At 43.4% G+C, this 27394-nt stretch overlaps 1 protein-coding gene across 6 annotated transcripts; it reads right to left on the bottom strand.

Annotated features, from left to right (window-relative positions):
• Positions 1-3242: 3242 nt before the first annotated feature.
• Positions 3243-25653, bottom strand: MAFF (MAF bZIP transcription factor F). Of its 6 annotated transcripts, XM_061639109.1 has the most exons (4): positions 25357-25653; positions 11283-11436; positions 10094-10171; positions 3243-7101 (listed from the first exon to the last, which is right to left on the bottom strand). In XM_061639109.1, the coding sequence occupies exons 2-4, from the start codon at positions 11355-11357 to the stop codon at positions 6688-6690; spliced, it is 567 nt and encodes a 188-aa protein (XP_061495093.1). In that variant the 5' UTR covers positions 11358-11436; positions 25357-25653; the 3' UTR covers positions 3243-6687. The 6 variants fall into 6 exon arrangements, with proteins under 6 accessions (XP_061495093.1, XP_061495096.1, XP_061495094.1 ...); XM_061639112.1 differs by lacking the exon at positions 11283-11436 and having other exon boundaries at positions 25357-25652; XM_061639110.1 differs by lacking the exons at positions 11283-11436; positions 25357-25653 and adding an exon at positions 25226-25331.
• Positions 25654-27394: the final 1741 nt, after the last annotated feature.

Raw genomic sequence — 27394 nt, 5'->3', positions numbered from 1 at the left:
ATATACTACATTCCTCAATATAAAAATTACATACAAAAAGGGCATGACCTAAGATTTCAACAACTTTATCTCCACAAGGACGCAGGTGACCCTATTTGTAATTGTTATTGTTACAAATTTATACATGTTTTTTTTCCTTTGGTACATAGCGAAGCAATTTGCCTTAACCTCATGAGCACAAAATAACCATATTGTCTGACCAGTGTTGGAAGAAGTGGCAACAAGGCTGCTCAAGGTGGTATTTAAACTGGGCCTAATGATTTAAAGAGAAGACAGTAGCACTATCTAGAACAGGGATAGGGAACCTTTGGCCCTCCAGATGGTGCTGAACTATTGGCTGGGTCTGATGGGTGTTGGAACCTGACGACATCTGGAGAGCCATAGGCTTCCCCATCCCTGATCTACTTGACACTTCCAGTTCAAAGCAATGTCCTAACTGCCCCTAGTGTAGGCATGTTGCAAATAAATGGGACAAGCACAGTTAACTTGGAACTCTATTCCCAATGGGGCAGCTGTGCTACTCTTGCTGGATAAACAATGCAATGTCTTGTGGCTAACAAATGGATGGCTTTAAAAAAAGATTAGACAAATTCATGGAGAATAAGGCTACCAATGGTACCACAGCAGCTGTGTTCTACATCCACTGTCAGACGCAGAATGCTTCTGAATACCAGGTGCTGGAAACTGCAGGAGAGTGCTGTTGCTCTCAGGTCCTGCTTGCAGGCTTTCCACAGGCATCTAGTTAGCCACTGTGAGAATTGGATGCTGGACTGATGGGCCACTGTTCTGACCAAGCAGGCTCTTCTTACGTTCTTCCGTGTATTACGGCATCAGCAGACCACTATCTATAAATCTAGTGATCTTGAACTGCTAGCAGCTACCTAATTTCCCCTTCTGCATAGTCTCCTAGTAACTGACATGGCTGCTTGTTTTCTGATATGAAGAGAATCCTTGTTTTACAGTGATGGCAATGCTATGGAATGTGGAATGGGTGAGGCCACTTGCCAAACTCTCTGACCTCCAGGTAACATTCCAGAGATTCTTTCACATGCTTGCTTCAGCTGCGCTGCTTGGTATTCCTCTCATTTTAAAATAGTTTTTCTCTGCCTCAGAATTGCCCATTTGGCCTTTATATGCAAAAGTCCCTATTTTGATTATAGAAAGCCTTCCATGTGTGCAAATGGCAGTTGTCATTCATACATGTTAGTACTGCTGGTATGATTCTAAAGGGCATGTTGGTCATAGATTATGTGAGAAGCTGCTGTTGTATTTTTTCCTCCAAAGTCAAACTTAGATTAGCGTATGCTGACAGTTTTCTCTCTGTTAAAACAACTTTGTTGATTCTGTGTCAGTGAAACTAGATTTATAGATCTGGAAATGACTCTGGAGTCATCACAATCAGCCACTTCCCTTTGGGGAAAGATCCTTTTGAGGCCTACAGATCAACCCATATGACTTACCAAACAGCCACAAAGCAGATAAAAGCTAGTATGTGCAAATGTTCCCAATGAAGTGGTTTGTGAGGTTCTATTAGTTGCATGGCCTGATCCATACAAATAGATGTGCAATATGCAAGAATTGTAAGTATGTGTCAGAAGGGGTCATGGGCCTGTTTCCCCACCAATTCAGCTCACAGTTCTGTATTTACAAAGAAATTGCAAGGCTGCTCAAAGTTGGTTTAGTGTGTGTTTGTGCCATCCGACGAACCCATCTTACAATTGTTTCACTGTGTAATCAGTTCAGGAAGCTGCTTTATACTAATTCAGTCCATTGGTTCATCTAGCTCAGTATTATCCACAGGCCTGAGATTGGTGGTGGCTCTCCATGGTTTCAGATGTAAGTCTTCCTAGCCCTGGCTGGGACTGAACATGCAAAGCATGCACCCTGCCTCTGAGCTATGGTTCCTCCTGCCCCATAGTTTCAAACAATCAGTGGAGAGTTCATAGGATACATGCAGTGGTAAGATACACCAGAAAAAAACACAAATAAAGCAACCTGTACCATGGTGACAACTAACAAAGTCTTGCCACCCTGGGCTCAAGGGCGGGATATAAATCAAATAAATAAATAAATAAATAATAAACTGTCAGAACAGACCAGTTGAAATCAATGGCCTGAAGCCACTCAGATATCGGATCTCACCCTTGGGTTTTTCTTTTTCCTCCATGCACAGAACCTTTGGTAGGAGTCATACAACCACATTCTGATTTTTAGTCATTTAATTCAGTTTCCCCCTCCTTTAAATAAACGGTACCTTAAACTCACAGTAGCATGTATGTTCCCTGTAACAACATATAATCCAAGCAGTTAAGCACTTCCCACCGATTTCAGTAGAAGAGATAAGCCTGAGCTTAGATTATTCCCGCTGCGGTAGTTAAGCGTAAGAACCAAAGTCTACTTCTGCAATTCCCTTCATCTCCATACTTTGCCAAATTCTGGATGGCGCTGTTTTCAGTCCACACTTTCTGACAGGCCTTTGGGTCTTGGACTCGTTAAAGCATTGCTAGCCTGAAGAGTCTTTTCTTGAGGTTGTAAATCTGTTGCAGGGACACTATTTTCCCAGTAGCAGCTGTTCTGTGTCTTGCACATGGGAATTCCAGGTTAGCATATCTGTTACCGTTGGCATGAAGACAGTGTTTGCATGGTGGCCACTGACACCAACTGAATTATTTGCCTATGGTGTGAATAGCAATGAGTGATGCCAATCCTACTTCCCCATCCCTCTCCATTTTGTGCCTTCTCTCACTCTCCCTGCCCCCATCCTCATGACAGTATAGGGAAAAAGCACTTTCCCCCTGCTCTACATTGCTAGCACAGGAGTAATTGGAAACCTTTGAAAAAATTCAGAACATCAGCTAGACCTGTGACCCTCCAGCTGCTTTTGGAGTCTGACCACTAGGTATGGAGGCTGGGGCTGATAGAAGCTGGAGTCCAACAACATCTGGGTAGGTTATCTCTGGCGTACCAGATTCTCCCTGCAGCAATTCTTCATCTCCCTCTTTAATTCTGTTCAGTTCTATGAGGATATTTGTATGTTCTCCAGTCAGAATATACTTTCCCTAGAAACTGGTGTAAAATGGATTCACAGTATTGCCTTTGAAGAGAGGGTATGTCACTGTCACTCAAAGCCTAAAACAAAGTTGGTGTTCATATTTACCAATTGTGCAGAATACCTTCAGACTTACACCTCTCCCTGGTATGAAAAGAGTTTTGAGAAAAACATCTTGGCTTTAGCTTCTCCGTTTTGAAAAAAAAATCTGGCTTTATTTGTAAAGTCTACAAAATACAGAGGAGTCTGGCAGGACACTTACTGTAAGTCAGAAAATAAATAAGTACTTTTCTTGCTCTATAGAAGATAAAATGTGATTTGCATATATAAAATATAAAGTACGGCTCTGTACCAACATCCTGGCCGTGCCACAAGGCGGAATGGCATAAAGGACGTGAAAAATAACTTATATCGTGCAATAAATAAATCACAGGTAGGAGCAGGGAGAAATAGGGGTGGGAAGAAATGCTAACGAGGGAACCTCCATAAGCATCATCAAAGGGTGGAGAGGGGAGGGTGGATGGAAGGATAGACGGACAACACTGGTTTGGAAGCTGATTCCATCATGGTGTTGGATGTCATTGTAAGCTGCAGGATGGGTGAACCCAACCATATGTCTAAAGAAATTAAAGGGTCACTCGTTTGCCATTTAAATAAGTCATTGTGGTACATGCCTGGAAGTGACTGCCCATAAATACTCACTGGTTCCTATATTAGCATATATACTTAACGGTGGAATGTACCTTCAACACTCATCCAATCTAATGCCCCCCCGACCTTTCAGGGCCACCTGCACTCAAGCCATCCATGACATGTTCCCTTGCCAACATCCTGAAATTATCAAAGAGGTGGTGGACCCGGCCTTCTAGTGCTGATGAGATTGTAATCCAAAACATCCAGAGGGTGCCTGGTTGGCATACAAGTTTTTTCTCTTGTGCTCCCTGCTTGAACCTAGATGCTAGCCTGATTTTCATGGTGGATGGGCTGAAACTGCTTGTCCATGTTGGTTTAGAAATGAGCATTAGGTGCTGTGCCACATCTGGCCCATGGATGCCTAACATGCCAGTGTTCTATATGGAGATGCAGGTAACCTGGTTTAAATGGGACAATAGCTTCATGGAAGCTTGGCTAAGTAAGGTGTATATATTTAAAAAACCTACTCAGCAACATGTTTAAACTGAGCCTGCATTGGGTTTCCAAACAGCACCACTGCCCATTCTCAGGGGGCAAACAGTAATCTAGTGGGCATTTAAACATGACTCCTGGGAAAAGAGAAAAGACTTTCCCAAATGCTGACTGGTCATCAATGCATTTCCCTCTCTCTGCTTTAGTTGTTGCAGCAGCATGTTTCAGTGTCTCCTTGTGCTTGTGTCCATTCAGAAGAAAATCCTACTGAGCTCAGTGGGGTTTACTCCCAGGTGAGGTGGGCCTAGTATCAGGGATAGCTAATGTGGTGCCCTCCAGATAAATCTTGGACTCTGCCCTTAGAAGGATGATGGGATAAATACTGTGGACCACAGAAGCTCTCAACACCCCTGAGCAAAGCTCAGCTTCCCCTTTGACTCAGTCTCTCTAGCCAAGTTTTGTCTGTGCTGCTCACTGGGGCAGAAATTGTTTTCGGCGAGGAGCCTTCCATTTTGGTTTGCGCAGCCAGGACTGGTTCAAGCTATTTTGGTGCCCTGTGTGAAAATGAATCCTTAAACACACATCTGCTTGTTTGCACTGGGGTGGGGCAATTGTGTTTCTCCTGCTCCCCCACCCCCCAAGTTGCAGCATCTCTTCCCTGTTCTATACAACTGAATGGAACAAAGGGGAAGGGGGAAGGGGGCCAGAAAATGTTGGGAGTGGAACTGCATTTCACTGCATTCCCCCATGCAGCTTCTTTTCTGTCTTCCATACAAGCAAACAGACATTTCCTCACTTGCTTATAGAGCGAGGAAAAGGTCTTGTAGGCTTTTCCTTTCATCTAGGTTGGACAAGGGGAACGTGAGGCCTTCCAACTGTTCTTGGACTACAACCCCAGCCAGAATGAGCAAAGGACAGGGATGATGGGAGCTGTAATCAAACAAGAGCTGAAGGGCCACAGAGTGTCCATCCCTAGGGTAGAGTCTGTTGAATCCTACTGCCCTAGGCAGCTGCCTGTACAGCCTCTTAGGTTGGATCAACCCTCTTCATAGTTAAATTCTCCTGGTTCTAGATTTTCCATTAGATGAGAAAGATGGAAAGAAAATATGGAAGATTGTCTCCAATGTATTTGAATTCCCACCCTCTCCAAACACTTGCTATTTATGGTCACACAAAGTGATCTAGTATAATAAAGGGACATTTGTGGACCAGGCTGGGGTTTTCTCTAACTGAAAAAACTGTGCCTCCTCTTTGTTCCCAAATTATCATACCCATCACTCAAACATGCATGCTGCAAAAATTTGGGTGACAGGCTACCACAGCTATTCCTCTGCAAACTGTTCACACTAGAACCAAAAGGCTTTGCCCAGGATTTCCGTCATAATCCTGTTTTCTCCTTCCCCATCCCAACTATTTCACTTGCTTTACCCTTCATTCTCCTGCCTCCTCCCACCACACTCCCTCTTTACTTTCCCTCACTTGCTCTTCCTCTTTAGGATGTTGCTTCCATCCCATGCCAGAGACAATAAACCTTAGTTCAAGAGCACCATTACAACAAAACATGTACATGAACTAGCGTTACACACAGAGAGAGACAGCTGGAGACAGTGGTTGTCTTTTCTAGTTACTGTGGCATGCCATTTTCTATCATGCTAGGATGGGATGCCAGCAACTGACCTCGTCTTCTTGACATGGACATCAATGACTCCTTCCTCTGACCTTTCTCGTCCCTTGCTGCAATTAATTTCCCCTTTCCTTTACTGTTATCGAGCTGTCCCACTCATCAAAGGCTCAAGTCTGATGAGGGTGGCTCTTGTTATAGCTGGTTCTCACCCAAAATTGAGGACAGCAGAGCAGGGGGGTTCTGAGACAAAGAGTAAATGTCTATGACATTGAAGAGGGAAGGCAGAGCTATGATAAGGACACACCCAGAACCATGAGAGAGCTGGACTGTCAAGAGTTCTGGAAATAAGCTTTGGTGACATCCTGAATGGATCCTGCAGCCGTAGCCCTTACGGAAAAGGCAGCGGCTTCAACCTTGTTTGCTCCATCACAGAGAGGTTATTTCCCTTTTGCTAACCTTGCAATCAAAAGGTTCTCTGAAGCTGCATTCCCAGCTTATAGCAGAGAAGCACTCTCTAGGCCCATCCCCATGACATTAACTGGGGATAAAGGTATGCAGAAAGGCTTGAGGAGAAAAACCTAGCAAAGGTGAAACGGGGAAAGGAAAAAGAGGATTAACTGGCCACTACATTCCAATCCATGGATAAACACCAACAGTTAATTACACAAGTCGGGCACCACCTTCCCACCCTCCCCTAGCAAAGGCAAAGGTACAGAGGAGGAAGTTCAACATTCAGCCATTTTTGTCTTCAAGTCGATTCTGTCTCCTTCGGATGGCAGAAGAAAAGTGGAAGAAAGGGAGGGGCGCCAAGGCAGCAACAGCCATTCTAGGCGAGAGCTGGGCAGAGGCATGGCAACAGGACTCAGTTCGCAACTTGGGCTTACAGACACTAGGAGTACGTGGGCTGGTTGGAGCCAGATTTGACGATGGTGATGACGCTGGCAGTAGCCACCTTGCCAGTAGTGCCGTGGGCAGTGACTGTGCGGGCAAAGCCCTGCAACGCCTCATATTTACCGCGCAGGGCATCGAGCTCAAGGCGCATGGCGGCATTCTCCCTCGCTAGCTTATCCACCTCCCTCTCCAACTCTGTCTTCTGCTTCTGCAGCTCTTCTTTTTGACACACCCGCTTGACCCGGCAGCTGGCTGCGTAGCCACGGTTCTTCAGCGTGCGCCGGCGTTGCTTCAGCCGCGCCACCTCCTCCTTGGACAGGCCACGCAGATGGTGATTCAGTTCCCGGACCGACAACCCCATTAGCTCTTCATCCGAAAGGTGCGGTGTGTTCTCCCCCATTTCCCGCTTGATCTGTTTAAAAGCAGAAGTAGTGGATGAGAATCAAGTGCAGGAAGAGCACGAGAAGAACACAAGAGAGAGGGCAGCAGTGTGGGAGAGTGGCTCAGAAAGGTAAAAAGCCAGGAGAAAACTGAGCAGGCCAGGTAATATTTTGCAGCAAGAAAATCCGAGCGCTGTAACAATCATCATGCAAATAGTAAAAAGCATGCATTATGTTTATTCAGGGGTGTGGAACCTGTGGCCCTCCAGATGATGATGGACTACAGCTCCCATCAGCCTCAGGCAGCATGGGCAATAGTCAGGGACAACGGGAGTCATAGTCCAACAACAACAGCTGGAGAGCAATTATACATATTTTCAACACTTATTATTTATTAGATTTATATCCCGCCCTTCCTCCCAGTAGGAGCCCAGGGCAGCAAACAGAAGCACTAACAACACTTTAAAACATCATAAAAACAAACTTTAAAGTATAATAAAACAAAACATCTTTTTTAAAGATGTTTTTAAAAAGATTTTTTTAAAAACACTGTTTAAATATAAAAGAGCACTCAAAATTATGTGTAAAATAAGGGTGGGTTTTAATGATGAACTAAAGCATTGGACGTATTTATTATCATCATCATTATTAATTCAATTTCTTACTGGCCTTTCATCACAAGGTCCCATGGTGGGTTACAACAATTTCAAATTCAATATTAAAAACAAAAACAAATTACAGTCACAGGAATAGGGTGAGTCTGGAAAACGTATTTCCCAGGTGTCAAAAGCCAGGGTAAAGAATTTGAATGCAACCCTTCTCAGTTAAGTTAGACATGCTTTAGTCCCATTGAAGTCAATAGGACTAAATGTTACTCATGGCTAATTTATCCCATTGATTTCAGTGGGACTAGTCAATGGGACTGAAAATGTGACTAATGTAGTCTGGATTCAACTCAATGACTCTAAAATGATTGTAACAACAAATTAGTAACTAGTGCAACTGGTGTAGGGTAGGGTTAAGTTTATGTGATCTGATCTCTTTGCTCCTACTGACAGCCAGGTGGCTGCATTTTGGACCAATCCAAGTTTCCAGGCTGTCTGTAAGGGCAGCTCCCCCCCCCTCCATACCAAGTGCTTATAGTTGCCCTCTCCTGGGTATAGGCCTTTTCTGACCCCAGTTGCTTCGGAGTGAGAGCCTGGCTTTTCTATCTCTCTATGAGCCCAGTTTTTACTGCCTTGGGAACTAAAGCAGTATCTACCCCAAACCCAGCATGCTTTGGGGTGCGAGGAAATTAAAACAGGAACATCACCTTGAGTCCCCACTCCCAGGGCAAATTGACCAGGAAGCTTCAGTTCCTTGAACTATGCAACACCTCATGCCAATGACAGTGAACCAAAAGAGGATTTATAATAGCATTGTCTTGAATAGAGAAGTGGTGTACAGGACAGGCAGCAGCAAAACCTCTCTATCCAGGCCCCTAATGGCTAATACTAGAAAGGAACATTGGGAGAAGGAAAGAAACCAGGAGGCTCTTTTCTCAAGACCTGCCCAGCCTCTTGACAAAACACATCAGTTTCCTGACACTGACACTTCTTATTTTTGTTTCCTCAAACCTCCTGGGTATGCTCACCTACCACACCCCCAACAGGCTGGTTCATAAGAAATCCCTCTGAAAAATTCGCTTGCTCAGCATCCCCTTCCACTATAGTCCCAGAAATGGAAAGACAACAGTTACAGTTTCAAGTTAGACATTCCTTTTTCTTCTTCTTCCTGTGCTAACTTCTTGTACAACTTGGGGAAAGGTGCATGTGAGGGGAAACCCCTTAACTCTGTATATAGGAGTGGGAGGCGAGGGGAGGCTCTGGCCTGCTCTAAGGAACATGGAGGCCCCCAGAGCCCTGCCAAGTTGTCACATCAGACCAATGTTACCATTTGCACCAAAGTAAAGGTGGATTAAAGAAAGAAAATAAGGCTCTGATTGTACCACATTGCCTTCTCCTTACTGCACAAGGTAATCATGATAGCAAAAGGCAGATCACGTTAAATAAACCAAAACATAGTGCAAGCCACACCCTTAGAGGAAAAGTACTAGAGGAAGGGCACAGAACATCCTTCCCCTTTTGGCTCCACCCTGACTGGAATCTTTTGCAGATGTTGTCTGCTTGTTTTTCCATGCAGATTTTTTTTTGCCAACCATGAGGATTAGAAACTTGCTTTTCTCAAAAAACATAAGGAAGTCTAGACCCTCAGGATCCTCCTATACCAGTTGTTTTGGGAAGAGGGGGAAATCTAATTTCACACTAACTTCTGCACGTATATTTACCAGCTCTGAAAAACGGGAGTGGCACAGGAAAACATGGCTAATAATAATACAGGGAGAAAAACAGTTGTGAAATAAGAAATTGAGGGCATAGTACAGGGGGTTCCCAAACTGTGGTCCGTGAGCTTCATTCAGCATGTCCGCAATAAATAGTCACATTAACTTTTAATTGCTTCTGTTTTTCTATGGAATTCAATGTAAGAAATGAAAGCAAAACACAATTAAAAATTATACAGCATCTAGCACAGTGCATTACAATCGCTGCAACAGGCAGAAAAATATTTAAGTGGCCTGCCAAGACAACTGGTAATTTTCAAATGGTCCATGGGGGGGGGGGATTTCGGAGCCACTAGCATATGGTAAAAGAGGGAAAGTGGAAGGTGAGGAGAGTAAAGTAGAAGAGGAAGATGGGAGCAGATACACAGAAGATGGTGCAGAAATGCCGGGCAAAGGTACATTCACATATTTCTGAATTGTTCCAAATGGGGCTTCTGGGGACAGTATTTTAAAATGAAAACATATGGGCAGTTGCCCTCCTGGTTTATGGCCATTCTCCCACTCTGTCCCACAGTTACAGTCTGGAATGGATTAGTTGCTGTCCTGGAAGACCCTCCCATCTTGGCCTGACTTTGTTTTGATCTAGAGATGTAGGAAAACAAGGGCTGGGAGAAGCTTGTTCTTCAGTGCTGACTGGCTCTTACCTTTAGGGCTTTGCTTGACAAGCTGTCAGATGACATTTTCCCTCGCACACCCGCCGATCCCCAGGAAAAGGCCTGTAACTGAGGACAAAAACAAAAAACAAAACCTGTGATCTCTATTCACCCCTCTGCATTTTGTGCTCTCGGGGAAAAGACAACCGTTGCCCACAATTTTTTCACCCTCCTCTGTACCCTGCCTGTGTCTTCCAGCCCCGTCCTCCACTAGCCATAATACGAAATGGAAAGGCACAGAACAGACACTTGGATTCTTCCGTAGGAAAACCATCCTTGTCTGTGGGCGGAGGTATTCTTTTAATGTTCCACAACCTTTTGGTCCAGCAGAGCAATGGAGAGATACCAGATTGCCGACCTACTGTCAGGATGAGTCATGCTTGTTGGTTTGCTTCGCTTTAAACAAACGTGCCCTTTCTGATTTTCCCAAAACGGGCTGCAGCAGGAGCTGATGCTCTCACACATAAGATCATCTGCCTATCCAAAAAGGTTAGGCAGATTCTATTCATTCTCCCACCCCCACCCCCAATGCATCTCTATACTGGTCATGTCCTGCATCTACAGGAAACTGCACAAGGGCAAACATTTCCTGAGAGGGAGGAAACAGAATGGTGGGGAGCCAGCTGGCGGGTGTGCTCCTGAGGTGCCACAGTGCCTAGAAAGACTAGAGAGAGAATCAGCACAGAAGTTTTAAGTGCACAGCAGAGAGATTTAGGCAACTGGGGAGGGGGGAAAGGGTGTCTAATAAGCAAGATCCCCCCCCGACTTCCCCAAGGGCAGCTGTATACGCATCTTCTCTCCCGGGGATCATGCATTAAGCGTCTCTGCCTGCAGTCAGGTTTCTGTGAAATTTCTGGACCAGCCGTTTTGCTAAGGGATGTCCCGGCCTACTGACCAAGGAGGAGACCCACCAATGCTTTGCCTGGAGCCCTTTCAAATGCGGAGTTGGCTCTGTATTTGTACCCTTCAATAAACACCCAATCATATGTGTGCTTGGACTTTGCAAATGTTAGGCAGTATCCCTTCTGAAATGTCAGGCTGGGACCCTCCCAAACAGCTCAAACTGAAGCATAATGTGGGGAACCATTTTCAGCCTGAGGACCACATTCTCTTCTGGGCAACCTTTTGAGGGCCACATGCCAGCACCAAAAGTGGGCAGGGCAATGCATCTGAATGTTACCTTTGTATAGTAGACTAGTTTCCGTGTTCCCTCACACATCCCTTTCTGTCTTCCATCCAGGCAAGCAACAAGCATTGTCAGAGCTCGAGGACACCTTCCAGCCAGGCAAAAACACTCCAGGAAGGTGCAAAGCAGGGCCAGTGAAGGATGTGGCCTAGGGAAATAGGATGGAGCTGAGGAGGGGTGCATAGCTTGGAGAGAGTCCCCCAGGAAGACCTCATTTGGCCCCTAGGCCTAAAGTTCCACATCCCTGACATAGACCAAGGGTGGGGGACTTGTGGCCCTCCAGGTGTTGTTTGACTACAACTCGCATCATCCCTGACCACTGGCCACACTGGAGGGCCAACAGCTCCTGGAGGGCCACATGGTTCCCTATCCTTGATGCAGAGGATTGGGAGATTTGGAGAGAAGACTATTATTTAGAACTTCCAGGTCTCCAGGCATGTCAGCCCAAAGCTTGCTCAATCATCCCACTGTGTGCAAAATGTTGGATTGGAGAAAACTAGAGTTCAAAATCTCTGCTTAGCCCTGGCTCACCTTGGACTAGTAACTATTTTAGCGTAACCTATCGCACAGGATTGTTGGGGTGGTAAATGGAAGGGCACCATGTATATTGCCCTGAACTCCTTTGAAGAGGGGAGAACAACAATGCATGTTTTGTTTTTTTTAAAAAAATTGCTAGAAATGAGCAGCAGCTTCTTTTAACACAAGACGAGCTCTCTCTACGTACAGATTGCTTTTTAAATTGTCATGCATTTTGAGCCTTTGAAGATAGGAACAGTTAGATCCAACAGGTTAACAAATAAAGTTCCCATTTATCCTACTGTTCCAGAAGCCTATGAATATCCAACACTGCAACATTTTGTTGCTGATTCCGCTCGTTATCACCAGAATACTTATTACATGAATGACCAAACCTCTATGTAGCTTATTCTAAGCATAGGATTTAGGTGCTTGTATGGGAATAGAAAAGCAGAGAGGAAGAACAGTCTTGTGTATCATAATAAAAGAAAATGGGAGTTATTTGTCCTTGCTCCTCCAAAAAGGGCAAATTAAGGCATCTCCACTTGAGCATCTGAGGTCAGAAATTATTTTTATTTTTCAGGCTTGCACACATTTCCTCACAAGATCTCCAAAGCCCAGGTATGAAACTGAAGGCAGATAGATTTCTTTAAAATCCTCAGTGATTTTCCTAAGAGTCATGGTTACAAAAATAAAAAATAAAAATTAGGACCCAAATGTATTTGTGGAGGATCCCTGTCCTGAGAAACGGACTGATGTATATTCCCCTTAGAATGTGAGAAGAAGGTAGAGGAGGGAAAAAGTTACTCAAGTCTGTTTGTTTTGCTCATACTGAGACATGCCTAGACAGGAGACTGGGGACAGATGCAACCAAGATGGGCACAGACCCAGGAGCTAGAGAAACAACAGGTTCCCGAGTCTTGGAGAACAAACACAACAGCCTGTTTGAGGATGGTAGAACCCTACAGAGCCAGCTTGTATTGAGGCACTGCTAATGTACCTCTCGAACGCCAGAATCAGGTCAGAGTTTCTTCTAGGAATGGAAAGCAACACATGCACTCAACTTCTGCCCAGTGAGCAGAAAATACACTCATTTTCTTGGCTTCAGTTGCCACAGCTTAGTCAGTCACCATTTTCAACCCTCAGGGCAGCCGTGTTTCCATGGGAGGACAAACAGTACCTGTCTGTACAGTCAAATGACATTCAAGATGGGAGGCAGAGGGGAACCATGAGCTAATAAATTTCCTGCCTGCATCCTGAGCGCATAGCAGGCATAATGATATGCCTGTATACTAAACATGCCCAATTATTCTACTAGTCAATAAAGCCTATAGAAAAAGTGATTTTTTAAGAACCTTCTCAGGCAATCATTTCTTCTCACAATAAATGCACAATATAACTCATTTGTTGTTGGGGTCCCAGAGGCAGAATATCCATCTACATACGAAGTTCCCTCTGCACCCACCCTCAGGGGAAGAGCCTGGAACTTGATTTTTTGCAGACCAGGGATACGTCCTCCACCCTCCCAAATATTTCTAACCAAATTATCCCTTTGTGGGGAAATTAATTATAAGCTGCTTTGGAACGTAATCTTGGCTGGTGTATAAGCGGGATATAAGTGAACGAATAAATACATAAACAAAATAAAACCCAGTTTAAAAAGAAAACAAACCTATAACATTTGCCTGTGACGACAACATTAGAACTAGGAAAATAACCCATCTTAAGCCCAGCAGAAACATATAGTCAATCTCTTCCCCATATCCCATCACCATATCTGAAACTGAGTGAGGACACCCTTTTGACAACAATACCATCTTCGTACAGAGAGGAGTTTTTGGTGGCTGTCTTGCAGGAATGGAACTCCTTCACCCTGGAGACGGAGCATGCTGCAGAAGTGTTTTAAGTCCTATTTGGGCTAATTTTCGCAGTTAGTCAAGCTGGAAGAGGAATGGTATTTTTTTCTTCTTTTATGCCTCTAGCTTTTTTCCCATCCTTATCTGCTCCAAGCTCTTCAGATGGGATCCGCTATCCCACCAAATAAATAAGCTTAGAGAGAGAGAGAGAGTCCTTTGAGGAGGAAGAAGAATGATAGGTCAGAAACAGCAGAAACGTGGGAGGGGAAAAGCCGCCTCACTGTGAATCAGCAGAAACAAAAAAGATTGCCAAGGCCATCTGCAGCCTTTCCACTGTGCGTCCAACCACTACAGAAGGTTGAACTGGACTGCTGCAAAGCAGCCAAGCACACAAGCCCTACTCCCAGAAAGCTTGCAAGGTTGATAGGCAAGCCACAATGTAAAATAGGACAGGTGAAAGAAAACATGAGAAAATGAGGACTGCAAGCCAATGATGTGGGACTTGTTCAGATGGAGTCTGGTGAGACTCCACAGCCAATGAAAGCAAAGCCAAGACGTGGAAAAGCAAGCAGCACAAAAACACACAAAGGACTGTGACAGAGAGAGAAGATCCCCAAAGGTCACTGGCTTTTACCCTGCACAGATCCTCAAAAGTATGGGAGCACTGTACCTTCCAGGGGAAATGGAATAATAAAGCAGTCTTTCCCATCTGGTACCCCCTAGATGTTTTGGACTCCAACCCCCATCAGCCCCAGCAAACATGGCGAATGGCGAGGGATGGTGGGAGCTGGAGTCCAGCAACATGCGGAGATGTTGGAGAAGCCTATGATAAGGGAAAGCCAACTACTCCAGCTCAAGCTTATTTCCACAGCAAGTCAGACACAGTATATTCCCAATAAGCAATCAACAGAGAGCAGAGAAAATAAGACACAAAATGAACCTGTGTTCAGCCTCCCCCCCACTGCAAAAAAGGGGGGGTAACAGAGATTGGAAATGAGAGTTGAAGTAAGGGATAGTGAGCTAGTGAAGTGTTCAAACTGTGAACCAGGAAGTCCTCTGTTCGCATCAGCACCGTCTTCAGATCTTGGTCAACCCTTGGGCAAAATACTCCCATCAGCAGATCCACTTGATCTTCCCTGCCCTTGTCACCACCTGTTCCACACCATTGTTTCCACCACCTGCTCGTGTGGCAGAAAGAGGGCTGGCCGGCAGGCAGGCAGGCAAACAGCAGCAGCTCCCAGTTCCTGAAGCACATTCTCCTCCTCACTGCCATCGCTGCTCCCTTGCTCACCCCCTTTGGACCACAAAGAGAGGGCGGGTGAGCAAACAGGTGGCAATGATGAGGAAGAGGTGCAGATCCAGAGGGATTCTGACAAGGGGTCGCCTGCTGGGGCATGAGCCTTCAGGAGTTCATCAGCCATGCTGAGCCTGACCTTGCTTTAGCCTCTGCTCTGAACTCACTAGGTGGCGGAAGGTAAAACAAACTCCCTCAAGCTGCAGTTCTAAAAACTATGCTCACTGGATGCAGTGGGGCTTGCTTCCAAGCAAATATGTGTAGGCTTGTGCTGTCAGGCCTATTCCTCACTCCAATTTGCAGCATGGGGATAACAGCGCTGATCTACCCTATATTCTTGTGAAAATCAATGAGAGAGCATTTGCAGTGCTTCACATACACTAAAGCGCTATATAGATGCTAAGCATTTTTAAACAGTCCTGTATTATTACAAAGAGTGAGACCCTTTCTGTACAATCAAGGAATGCTTGCTGCATCCACATTGCAACCTTTGTGCAATACTCCTGCATGCCCAGATTCTGCACCAAGAGCATCACATTCTAGCCCCACAGGCAAGGATGAAGATGCTTGCAATAGCTGGGACATCCACATTCCAACCTTCTCCCAGCATTTTAAAGCGTAAGTAAGTCTGTGCTTCAGCACAGAAGACAGGGTGGGTAGGAGGAAACACTACAACCAAACATCTTTATAATGTTGCTTAAAGTGTTGTTTATAATGTTGTTTAAAGCTGCAGGTACAAGAAATTTGTGGTGGCTCAACTGCTGGCTGAGGCAGAATATCATCATCATATTACACTGCTGCTGAAAGAATTGCACTTGCTGCCAATTAGCTCCTAGGCTAGGTTCACAGTGTACAAAGCCGTACACAGTTTGGAATCAGGATATTTAAAAGACAGCCTTCCCTCTTATTTACCCAACCAACCAGTGCACTCTGCAGCAGAGAGCATCCTACAGATAACTAGACTATCAGGAGGTCCATTCTACACACGGCGGAATCAGGCCTTTAGTGTGGTAGCACCTACCTTTTGGAACTCCCTCCCACTGCACACAAGGTATTTATTTTATTCATTCATTTATTTATTATTTGATTTATTTCCCACCCTTCCTCCCAGCAGGAGCCCAGGGCAGCAAACAAAAGCACTAAAAACACTTTAAAACATCATAAAAACAGACTTTTTGGACTGCCTTCAATTCCGACTTATGGGAGGGTTAACATGGTAAGCAGTATTCAGAGGTGGTTTACCATTGCCTTCCTCTGAGAAACAGACTTTAAATACATTAAAATAAAACAACTTCAAAAACCTCTTTAAAAAAGCTTTGAAGACATCTTAAAAAAAGGTTTAAAAGCATATTAAAAAGCAATTTCAACACAGAAGCAATTCCAACACAGATAGGCACCTTCCCTGTTGTTTTTTTGCACCTGCTAAAAATGTTCCACTTTCAACAAGCCTTGTAAATGGAGATCTTTATCCCAGGTGGTATCTGTATTGGATGTGAATTTATTTTATGTATATACCGTTGTTTTAAACTGTATATAGACATATTTCAAGTGGTTTTTATACATGCAATTATTTGAATTGTTTTTATGTATGTTAACAGCTTCACATATATTGTTATTACATTGTAAATTGCTTACAGATGCCTCATGGGAAGAAATGCACAAATGAAATAAATCACAATCATAATAAGCTTCTGTGAAAAGATGAGGAAAGTGGGAGGACCATGGATAATTTTTGTAAAACACAATTTTTGTAAAATTGTTTACAAACTAAACAATGTTTTAAGTTATTTTGCAGTTGTGTGCTGTCTCTCTGAGCAACTCCACTGCTGCAGTGATCTAGCTTTAAAACAAAATCAAAAGACACAAAGTTACATACCCCCTAAATATACTGTCTTACCCTTTCATGAACTTTTGGAGAGTTTTTTTAAAAAGGAAGTTCATAGAGTGCTGTGTGACCGGAGGGGGGGGGTTGTGGTGGCAGTGATTTGTGCCAGACTTCACTAATTGCATCACAGGGAATGTCCAGCAAGTCTCCATGGCACTTGTGTAACTACATTCCGTGAAGGAAGCAGAATACCAACAAATATACTATATAGGCAGGAAGTGAATCCCCCTTCCCCCCAAAAGTACAAAATACTGTGCTGGGAATATAAGATCTTCCTACAACAGGAGTGCAACCTAAAGAAATGATGAGTATACTGCAGGCAGCAAACTAGCTAACAGAATAACAAAACCAGCCATCAGTAAGGCATAGAAGCGTACACCCTGAATGTTTTGTAGCAAGTGGATGCCCTTGGTACTTCTGTGTCAGGAAATTAAGACAAAGAGGAGGTGCTTGTTGGAATATTTAAATAGGTCTATGGGCTTGTGATCAGTCTCCTGCCATCTTCTTGTATGTTTGAGTAGACTCATCGAAATTAATGGATATGCCTAACTTAGGTCCATTAATAACAATGGGTCTACTCTGAGTAGAACTTACTTGGATACCACCCTAAGGCTGCAATCCTAAGGACAATGCTCTGGGAATAAGCTCCACTGAACACAGTGCGACTATGTAATTATGCATAGGATCACACTGTGCTGTACTTACCTGTTGCACTGGGACTCACAGAAATGACACCATCAATTAGTAACTAAGGAATGGTGGCACAAATGCATAAATAAGTACAAAGTAGTTAAGACTTCTGTGTTTCAGTGGCTATATGGGTAAGAAGTGAAAATAGCAGAAACAGATGCTTTAGGGTGGGGCCAGATGCAAAAGTGGACAGGGCTCCTGCACCTTTGGTAGTTGCAGAGTAGAAATATTAAAGGTGCAGGAGTCCGGCCACTCTAATTAGGGTAGAACGTGGAATTTTCAATTTCAAATGTTAATTTTAATTTTTTTTGTTGCAATCTTGTTTTCACATATGTTTTATAGTGCATTTTATTTATACTCATTTGTATTTTAACCTGTTTTTATTGTTGTACACCGCCCTGAGAGCTTATTGCGAAAGGGCGGTATAAAAGCACAATTAATAAATGAAATAAATAAATAAATAAAACCCTAACCAACCCTAGTACTCATAAATAATCAGTCCTAGTCCAGCAGCATCTCCAGAACCTCAAGCATCCAACAGCTCTGCCTCACTGCTTTCAATAATTGACATCGATGTGCCATACAATTCAGTGAAGGGAGAAGATCAGAATAAAAACAGTAATTCCATTCCAAGTCTGGTTCACTGAGCCTATCACAGTCCCTATGCGAACTCTGTAGCAAAATCCTTGAAGATTTTTCCCTTTTAAAGTTGGAAGCTGGCAACTCAACTCCCAGAGGAGCAAGGCAGGGGATAGTCCTATTCATCTGTTGGCACAAATCAGTATTATTCTGATAATTTAAGTGAAGCAATCCAGAACATATACTTGTCACGGACCTAGGCATCTAACATCATCTAATGAAGTTTCATTAATTGACTAGAGAGTTTCTACTTCAGGGGTAGCAGACGCTGCTCAGTGCTGTGTATGCTATTCTGAAAGCAGAGGCGGCTTATATTTGCATACATATACACATCTGCACACAGCTAAACTTCTGGCATCATAGCATCAAATATTTAAAACAGTTCCTCGTGGAGACACTGAGTTGTGTTTTCTAAGCTGACAAGAAACACAGAAAGGGTTTACATGACCACTTTCCCCACCAAGCGGTGACTACTTGAAGTCTCTTCATGACAGACACAGGGATAGGAACCTGTGGCCCTCCAGATGTTACTGGACTTCAGCTCCCATCATCCCTGACCATTGGGAGCCAGGAGTGCAACAACATCTGCAGGGCTGGCCTGTCATCCCTCTCTTATACCCTGAATGGTTCACCAGTTCAGCTGCCTCCAGATCAGTGTTCATCAAAGTTTAAGAACTACAGCAAAGGGAGGCCAAAACATTTTCAGCTATTTCCCAGATTCACACAGATCTCTGCTACAAGAAATCCCAGCGTAGTAGAAAGGGTACCTGTGTTGATTATTTGATATTTGTATTGCACCATCAATGTACAAGGCTTTTCCATAGAAACATGTGCAGTGAGACAGGTCCCTGCCTGAAGGAGTTTACAATCTAAATCTAAAGAGGAGGAGAGAGAGGTGGAAGGGTAAAAAGGGAATAATATGATCCCTTTTTAATATCAACCTATCATGTTATAAAATATACCATTCGGAATTCCATTACATATAAGACAGGGTCTGTTGTCTTTTCATTACCTACTGAAGACCTTCCTCTTTCAACAAGCCTTTTAAGGAGAGATCTTTATCCCAGTCTGCATCTGTATTGGAATAATTTTTAACTATGTTTATACAAGGAATTGTTATATACACATACATACGTGTGTGTGTCTATATAACTATATAAACTGTTTTTACATTTTTCTTGTTCGTGGTTTAAAACTGTTTTGTTTTATAATTGTATGGCTTATTGTTGTAACCTGCCCTGGGACTTCATGGTAAAGGGCAGGTAAGAAATCTAATAAAAATACTGTTGGCTTGTTGCATACATAACCGGAGTTCAACATAATGCACAGCAGGCTTTAGGTCAGTGAAAACTAGCTATTTGATAGGAATCAGAGAATCCCACATTTAGGAATTGAGGGTTGCTACGTCTCTTTGTACTGTTTACAAAATTGCCCCAGGTCAACAGGTGCTGTTATATAAATTTATGACCTATAGATCAAAAGATAATTATTACACATTTTATGGTCCATGAAGTAAATCTCTAAGTTAAAAAAACTGACTTGAATGATTTGAGGATATCATGGGATATCTATAAATCTGTAAGGCATAGCTAATATTTGCTTCATTTCTATTCTCTGAATAAAGTTCTTTGAACAAAGCCAACTCAGCTTTAATGATAATATCTAATGTCTCTTTGTCTGAGCTTTCATCTTCCATAAAGTGGGAATCCAGTCTTGTTTCAAATCTCATGCCTCAGATTAGGGTGGCTAACCTGCGGCCTTCCAGATGTTTTTGAACTCCTTCCATCATCCCTGGCCATTGGCCATGTTTGCTGGAGCTGGAGTAAAAAAAATCTGGAAGGCCACACAGACTCCCCATCCCTGTTCTTAATAATAAAGTATGGTTGACACATACTGATATATGGTTTGTGGCAGGAAGAATGGGAGAGAAGAGAAACTCTGGACCCAAGTGAGACTTAAGATCCCAGGTGGTTATGCTTCTCCTCTTCTCATAAGAAATATGGTTTAGTAACCTTAATTCTGAGTCAACTTATAATTCACGTGAGACAGGGCAGAGTAACAGCCGAGTGAATATGACAAAAACTGAAGATGAAGACAGACCTAATATAAGAACAAAGCTAAGCACCAGTAGTCCATCCTTAGAGGAAGCCCAGCTACCTCCTAGATTCACAGCTCAAAATTACAGGTGTGCAGGCCAGCAATTTAAATGCTGGCTCAGCTGTCAGTCTTGCTTTAGATTAGCTGTTCACCTTTTATTATTAAAGCAGAGCATGAACATTTATGCATTTATACATTTTTAAACTTGGAAAATAGCATGCATGGGAGGATTGGGAGTGGGTGCATTTTGCTGACATTATGGAGGTCTATCCAATCATTTATTACCTTATTTATTCACTTAAATTTATATCCCACTTTTCTTATGTCATGTGACCTAAGCTGGCATACAAGTGGTTTCTAGAGATCACCCATCCAGGCACTGATCAGACCCAGACCTTCTTAACTTTAGCCAAGGTGCCAGTCTCATGTACCTTCCAACAAATTAGCAGCACACCCAGCTGGCTTCAACTTGAAACTTGCAAACCACAGCCAGAAATAAGTGTGTTTGAACTAGGCCAACCAAAAGAGGAAAGGGCTCCTGAACCTTTAATAGCTGTGTGTTCACAACTATTAAACATGCAGGAGCCCTGTGCATCTGACTGCTCTAGTTTGAAGATGGTGAGGCACCTGTCTTCAGTCACAGTCACTCCAACACCAGTTTTTTTTAAAAAAAAACATTAATGCTAACAGCTCAATTTTCTTTAGAGCTGAGACTCATTTGTTGCAATTGAAACTTACATCTACAGCCCGATCCTGTCAGAAGAAAACTTGCAGCAAGCTGAATGGAAGTTACTCCCCAGTAGATATGCATAGGATTACAGTACCGGAAACTACAGCTGCTGAAATCTTCTCTTCTATATGACTCTTAAAAGAGCAGGAGCCCTGTCCTTTTTTGGATCTGGCCACCCTAAGAAACGTGTTGAGAATCAGTTGGGTTTTTTTTGTTTAAAAAGTACTGCTCTTCAGCAAAGCTTCCAGAGAAATTTGCAAAAACATGATAACAATGCAAATCCCCTATAATAAATAGTAGCATCTTAAACACAGAAGCAACATTATGCACCCCTAAGCTGCATAGGGCTTTAACAGGTAAGCACCAGCACTTTGACTTGCTCTCTCTTTCACCCACTTCATCCCCCCCCCAGTTCATATAAGGGAAGAAAAACAATACTTTGACTTTCAGGGAACCACAGGTATGGCATCACGAGGATGTGCAGTACTCCATGTACAGTTAAGTGTTGTTCTAAGGGTTTGCAGTTATGCAAATAAGCAATGTGTGATAGGGTAACAAGCTAAGACATTAAAATATACCACAGCACACAGACGTTCCCTCAACACAGTGAGGAGGGGGCCACAGTGCAGTGGCAGATCACATTTTTTACATGCCAAGGGGTTCATTTCCCAACATCTCCGGTTAAAAAGCTCCAGGTAACAAAGATGATTGCCTGAGAGCTGCTGTCAGACAGGGTATGAAGACAATACTGGTCTAGAAGGACCAATGGTATGACTTGGCAAAAGGAAGTTTCATATGCTCACAGTGTATTCAGTCCCTACAGAATATGAAAACAAGTCACACACCACCATATCGAATGTTGCCTCCCCACCACATCCACCTGCCTCCCCCACTGTCAAAATGGAATTATGTGCTTCTGTCTTTTTCTTTAAAATGCCATGTACACTGATGCTGCTATAGATAATATCAGCCAACTTGACTAACGCCTTCCCCTGTCTAGCCTGCCTGTGCAATTTCCAGCTGCAGTGTACAGTGCACCTGTAAGTGTGGTGGTGGGCTGAGAGTGTATGATCTGTGTGTGCGTGCATAGGGGAAGGCACTTTTAGAGGCCACAGCTACTTTTGCCATGACCACCACCGGCTTGTAGCCCTCAGAGGGTTGGCCAACCTTGAATGTGGCAGGGAAAAAATGGTTAGAGGCCCCTTGGGTACCACATGTACCTCCAAAAGGTGTTGCTAAATGGTGACTTAATGAAAGAATTTCCTAATCACAGCAATCACTGGACTGTAGACCAAACCACTAGTTACAAAATTACATTCCTTGGAAGCCATAAACATGCATCAGAGAGTTTACAGCAGACCAGAAACGGAACCACAAAGGAGTACCTGCGTGTGACAAAAGGTTTCTGGGAAAACCAAACCTAATTGTGCTCTTTCTCCCCAAAAAAACCTTTTACAAAAAAAATTAATACTATGCAGGCATCCATATACCAACATTTGACCTTCCTTATAAAAAGCAGAAAATAAGTTTTCCGTTTATATACGCAACATATATGCACTATGTTTATAGTAGATAACTTTTCAAAAGCATCTTACAGTCTTAGAAATTGACTGGTGAGCCTCTGAACACCAGCAAGCCAAATGAACAAATAAACCCTGTATGCCTTGAAAGATGATGTTTCTCTGTTTTTATGCTAAATGAACCAAAATAAAAGTGTAACCAGGGAGAGGGATTGTAATTATTTTGTTGTCTATGTTGTCTATGCTTGTTGTTTACTGTATTATCTCTTTAAAAAATTCAAACAATAAGTTACAAGGCAATCACCTGTCTTTGCAGTTCTCTCACAAGTGATAGTATCGGTGAGATCCTTGCCTATTTTCTGTCCCTTGGATTAACTAATTTTCCTAATTATGTTATCTATTGGGTAACTGTTGCCTTTTACCCACAGTTCTTTTCTATCCTTTCACCTCTATCCCTTTTACTTACAGTGACACCTTTTACTTGTAGGTCTCTTTTCTTTTTCTAAAGCAATCTATCAGTCATACTACAAGTACAGAAACCACCTGGCTCACTTGTAAAAATGCAGCCATCTCAGCTGGATGGCCATAGCAGGGCTTTTGCAGTGAATGGCAACACTGTAGAAGGGATAAAGAAAAAAATCCATTTAAAAAAATCCTCAAAGAGAACCAAACAAATTAATAGTCAAGTTATATTGAGTCCCAAGCGATAGTCCCAAATTATAGAGAATTGGTTCCTCTCAGCTCAACCTTGGGTGGCCAAAAGCAAAAGAGGACACCTGTTTCTTTAAGAGTTGTACAGAAGAGGGAATTTAATAGCAGGCTTCCTGGTGCCCACCTGGCACCTAACTCTGGTATTTTTTTAAACACTGGGTGAAAGTGGCAAAATTCTCTTGCCCCTTTGGTTTTAAAAATGCCCCTTCAAAGGTGGCTGTTTAAGTTCAGCTCTTTTGCTCTGCTATGTCTTTTGAGCTTGGAAAATGGAAGTGGACTACCTTCAAGTTAATCCTGACTTATGTTGACCCTATGCATAGGGTTTTCATGGTAAGCGGTATTCAGAGGTTTACCATTGCCTCCCTCTGAGGCTAGTCTTCTCCAGCTGGCTAGGGCCTGCTCAGCTTGTCAGCCCCTTCCTTGTCTGCAACTGCCAGCTGGGGGGCAACTGGGCTCCTTGGGACTCTGCAGCTTGCCCATGGCTGCGCAAGTGGCAGGGCACGTAACCCCTGAGCCACTCACTGTGAGGGTGATCTTTAGCTGGCCCTTGACACCCAGGAGACATGAGCAAGGATTTGAACTCAGACTCTGGACTCCCAGCCAGGCTCTCCTCCTCACTGTGCTATACCAGCCTGTTGTGCTTGGTAATGGTTGATTATTTTCAGAGCTTGGAAAAGTTACTTTTTTGAACTACAACTCCCATCAGCCCCAGCCAGCATGGCCACTGGATTGGGCTGATGGGAGTTATAGTTCAAAAAAGTAACTTTTCCAAGCTCTGATTATTTTGTTGTTTTTAGCAATTGGCAACATCTTATATCCGGGATGGGGAATCTGTGGCCCTCCAGCTGTTGTTGGGACAGACTTCAGCTTCCATCATCCCTGAACATTGGCCCTGCTGGTGGGAATTTAGAGTCCTATAACATCTGAACTCAGGACACAGATTTTCCAACCCGGTTTTATATGGTTTTAGTCTTTTTTCCCCAAGCTGTTTGGAACAACTGAATTTGAGGGGTGGTAAATGACTAAACAACAGGTGCACTGCAAACGGACCACCACCCAAGCATACCACACACACAATACACAGGAACAGGCACAAACCCCACAGGGTGTCTGGCCAGTTCTGATCCCAAACAGGACTTCCCAGGCATAAGAGACACTCACCTACCCAGATTTATGCGTGAGAGAAAATTCTCCTACGACTGCTCCAGACCAGACCATTCTCAAGCTTTTGTTGTTCTTTAAAATGCTGATTTGGAAACTTTCCTATGGAAGTTACCCAAAGGCAACCCACCCCTCGCCCTCCTCCCCTCTGTTCCCATTCCTTGCCCTCTTGCCATCAGACTTCCAGCCCCCTTCTGGAGGATTCGGGAACCTGCTTGATGGATTTCCTCCTCCTCTATGGTCCCCCCTCCCAAGAAAACCCAGTGCGCCGTAGTTAAAAATGGATAATTGGCGTTTACTACAGGAAACAACTGCAACAACAACAACCCCCAAACAGAACTCGGATCTCCATCGATCCAAAGGATTTTTATATGGTTAGTGACCACCTTCCCACCCCTAAATCCACCATCAAACCTCAGAGCACATCTGTGCCAGACAGACATATTACATGTGACCAAGGCCGCAACACGTGCATACACATGGTTAATATGAACTATGAGTAACTCCAATGTTATTAAGCGATTTCCTGCCTTTTTGCAGCTGTCTCGGCTCCCTCACAACTGTGTGGATACGCATGAACCGAAAGCAAAGCAAAGGGGCTATACAACCCCCCCATCATTCTTGGATCGAGGTCCTTTCTGAAAAGACCCTCCTTCCCCCCAACAGACGCAGCTACCCTCGTGGAAAAAATGGCCTTAAAACGCATCCTGGTGTGTAATGGATGTTATTCTCGCATCCTGAAGGAAATCAACACCAGCCACTCCTCACCACGTACACCGAAGAGAAAGCCACAAAATACTGTTTTCCATATAAACCGTCAGTTTCTCTGCCCCCTCACCTCTGGATGGAAGGGCCAGGCATTCAAAAGCCTACACGGGAAAGGAGCCCAGAAACAGCCCATCATCCTTCGTCCGCTGACGTCTCTTTAAGTTTCCTTACTACAGAGTTACAAACCCACCCTCCACTTACTTCACACGAATCCTTCGAATCAGTCTTTTGTTTGCGGTCCTTCTTTCGTGCTTTATTTCCTCGGAGAACTCCTCCTTTTTCTCGCCGATTCGGCTTTCAAGTCGTCTTGTTTATTTCTGTAAATGAAGTTGTTTTCCGAGGAGAAGGGCTGAGCTGGGCTCTGCGCTGTGATCTGCTGAGTTGTAATATGAGTTTCCTGGAATTACTCACTCACAGGATTCTTTTCATTCATAAAAACACAGTCATGCGATGACATCATTCTTTCCCCTCCCTCCCCATCTTAGTGAAGGGCACAGGCAGGAGAGAGGTGAAAGGAAGCTGCCATCTTAGTGCTGGGCATTTAGTTTTAAAGGGGCCCGCGCCTAAATATTTTACTGGTGGAATTGCTTCTCTTCAGAATTAACAGCTAATCGTCATCTGTACTTTAATGCAAAGAAATGGATTATTTTTGATGAGAGAGGGAGTCACTGAAAATTGGGAGGCCAAAATGCCAGCCTCAACTACTGCTAACAATATTTTTACACATCTTGTTTTGAAGAACAGTCCCTTATTTCTGAACTCATAATCTCCCACTTTAAGCCTTTAACACAGGGTTCTTGACATCATGAGGTCTGTGATCTGGGCAAAAATATATATAAAAAATATCCAATGCAATAAAATTAATTGCATTTATTGTTTGTTTAGTTATTGGGGTCCAGAGTTTTCATCAGATTCTCAGTGGTCTGTAACACAAAACAGGGTAAGAACCACTGCATTAACATAAGGATGGGGAACCTGTGGCCCTCCAGATATTGTTGGACTCCACTACCCATCAGCCTCAGCCAGCAAGCCATTATTATTATTATTATTATTATTATTATTATTATTATTATTATTATTATTATTATTATTAGCACATCTGGTGGATTATATTCCTGCTTTAACAGCTTTGCAATGGGCAGAAAATCAACAGATAGAGCTCATCGTATTTTCATGCTGGGGAAAGCTTCATTGATTGAATTTCTGCCTGTCAGCCCTGCAGATGTATTCCAAGAACATTGCTGTTTCTGTGACACAGAAAATTCCTCATAATGATGACCCAGTCCCAAGCCCTTTCTGTTAAACCTTGCTAGCACCTCTGATATATCAGTTTAGAAATAACACACACCTCACAGGTACCATATATTTAAAGCGCATGGCTTCTCCTAAAGAATCCTGGGAACTGTAGGTTACCTTTCAGAGTTATAATTCCCAGCACCCTTAACAGACTACAGTTCTCAGGATTCGGGATGGGGGAGGCAGAGCTATGTGCTTTAAATGTATCTTGTCGATGTGAAAGAAATTATATTGTTACTCGCTGTCACCACACATCCCTAAGCCATGAGAAGTTCCAGGGGCAGTGCCAACGTTTTCTTTAGATAGGAGAACACTAGAGACTTATTTTGTCTTTGTGGTGTTTCCTTATTTACAAATATACAAGTAGAGTCTATTGAAAGCAAGAAGTACAGCTGTCTGACAGCAAGCAGCAAATCTGCTGACCTCTGCATCAGATTCCTAGAGAGTGCAGCTGTTGCAGCCAGCTCCAAAGCTGCATCTTATCTAAACTCTTGGCTCTGTTCTATAAATTCAGCCTGCAAGAACTGACTGCCATTCTCCTCTCTCAGCACAAAACCTGCAAAGCGCTGGTCTTGGACCAACACACCCTGCAGGTGAATTGCCCATGCCAGAAATCACCATTAACATCCATTTGTTCCAGCTACTCTGATTACACCCACACTATATATTTAAAGCACATGGCTTCCCCTCAAAAATCCTGGAAGCTGTTGTTTGTTAAGGGTCCTGGCAACTGTAGCTCTGTGAAGGGTAAACTACAGTTCCCAGGATTATTTGAGGGAAGCTATGTGCTTAAATGGATGGCACTAATGTGACCAATCAGTACAATGAAGCTGGCCAAACTCACAATAGTATGTTAATTCACACAACTGTATTCAAAACAGTTCCTCAGCTCTCAAATAAGTGTCCTATTCAAAAAAAAAAAAAGCACACAAACCCTAAAACA

This window comes from Rhineura floridana, chromosome 8 (assembly GCF_030035675.1).
Source record: "Rhineura floridana isolate rRhiFlo1 chromosome 8, rRhiFlo1.hap2, whole genome shotgun sequence".
NCBI classification, from domain to species: domain Eukaryota; kingdom Metazoa; phylum Chordata; class Lepidosauria; order Squamata; family Rhineuridae; genus Rhineura; species Rhineura floridana.
This window is presented reverse-complemented; position numbering and strand designations above follow the sequence as displayed.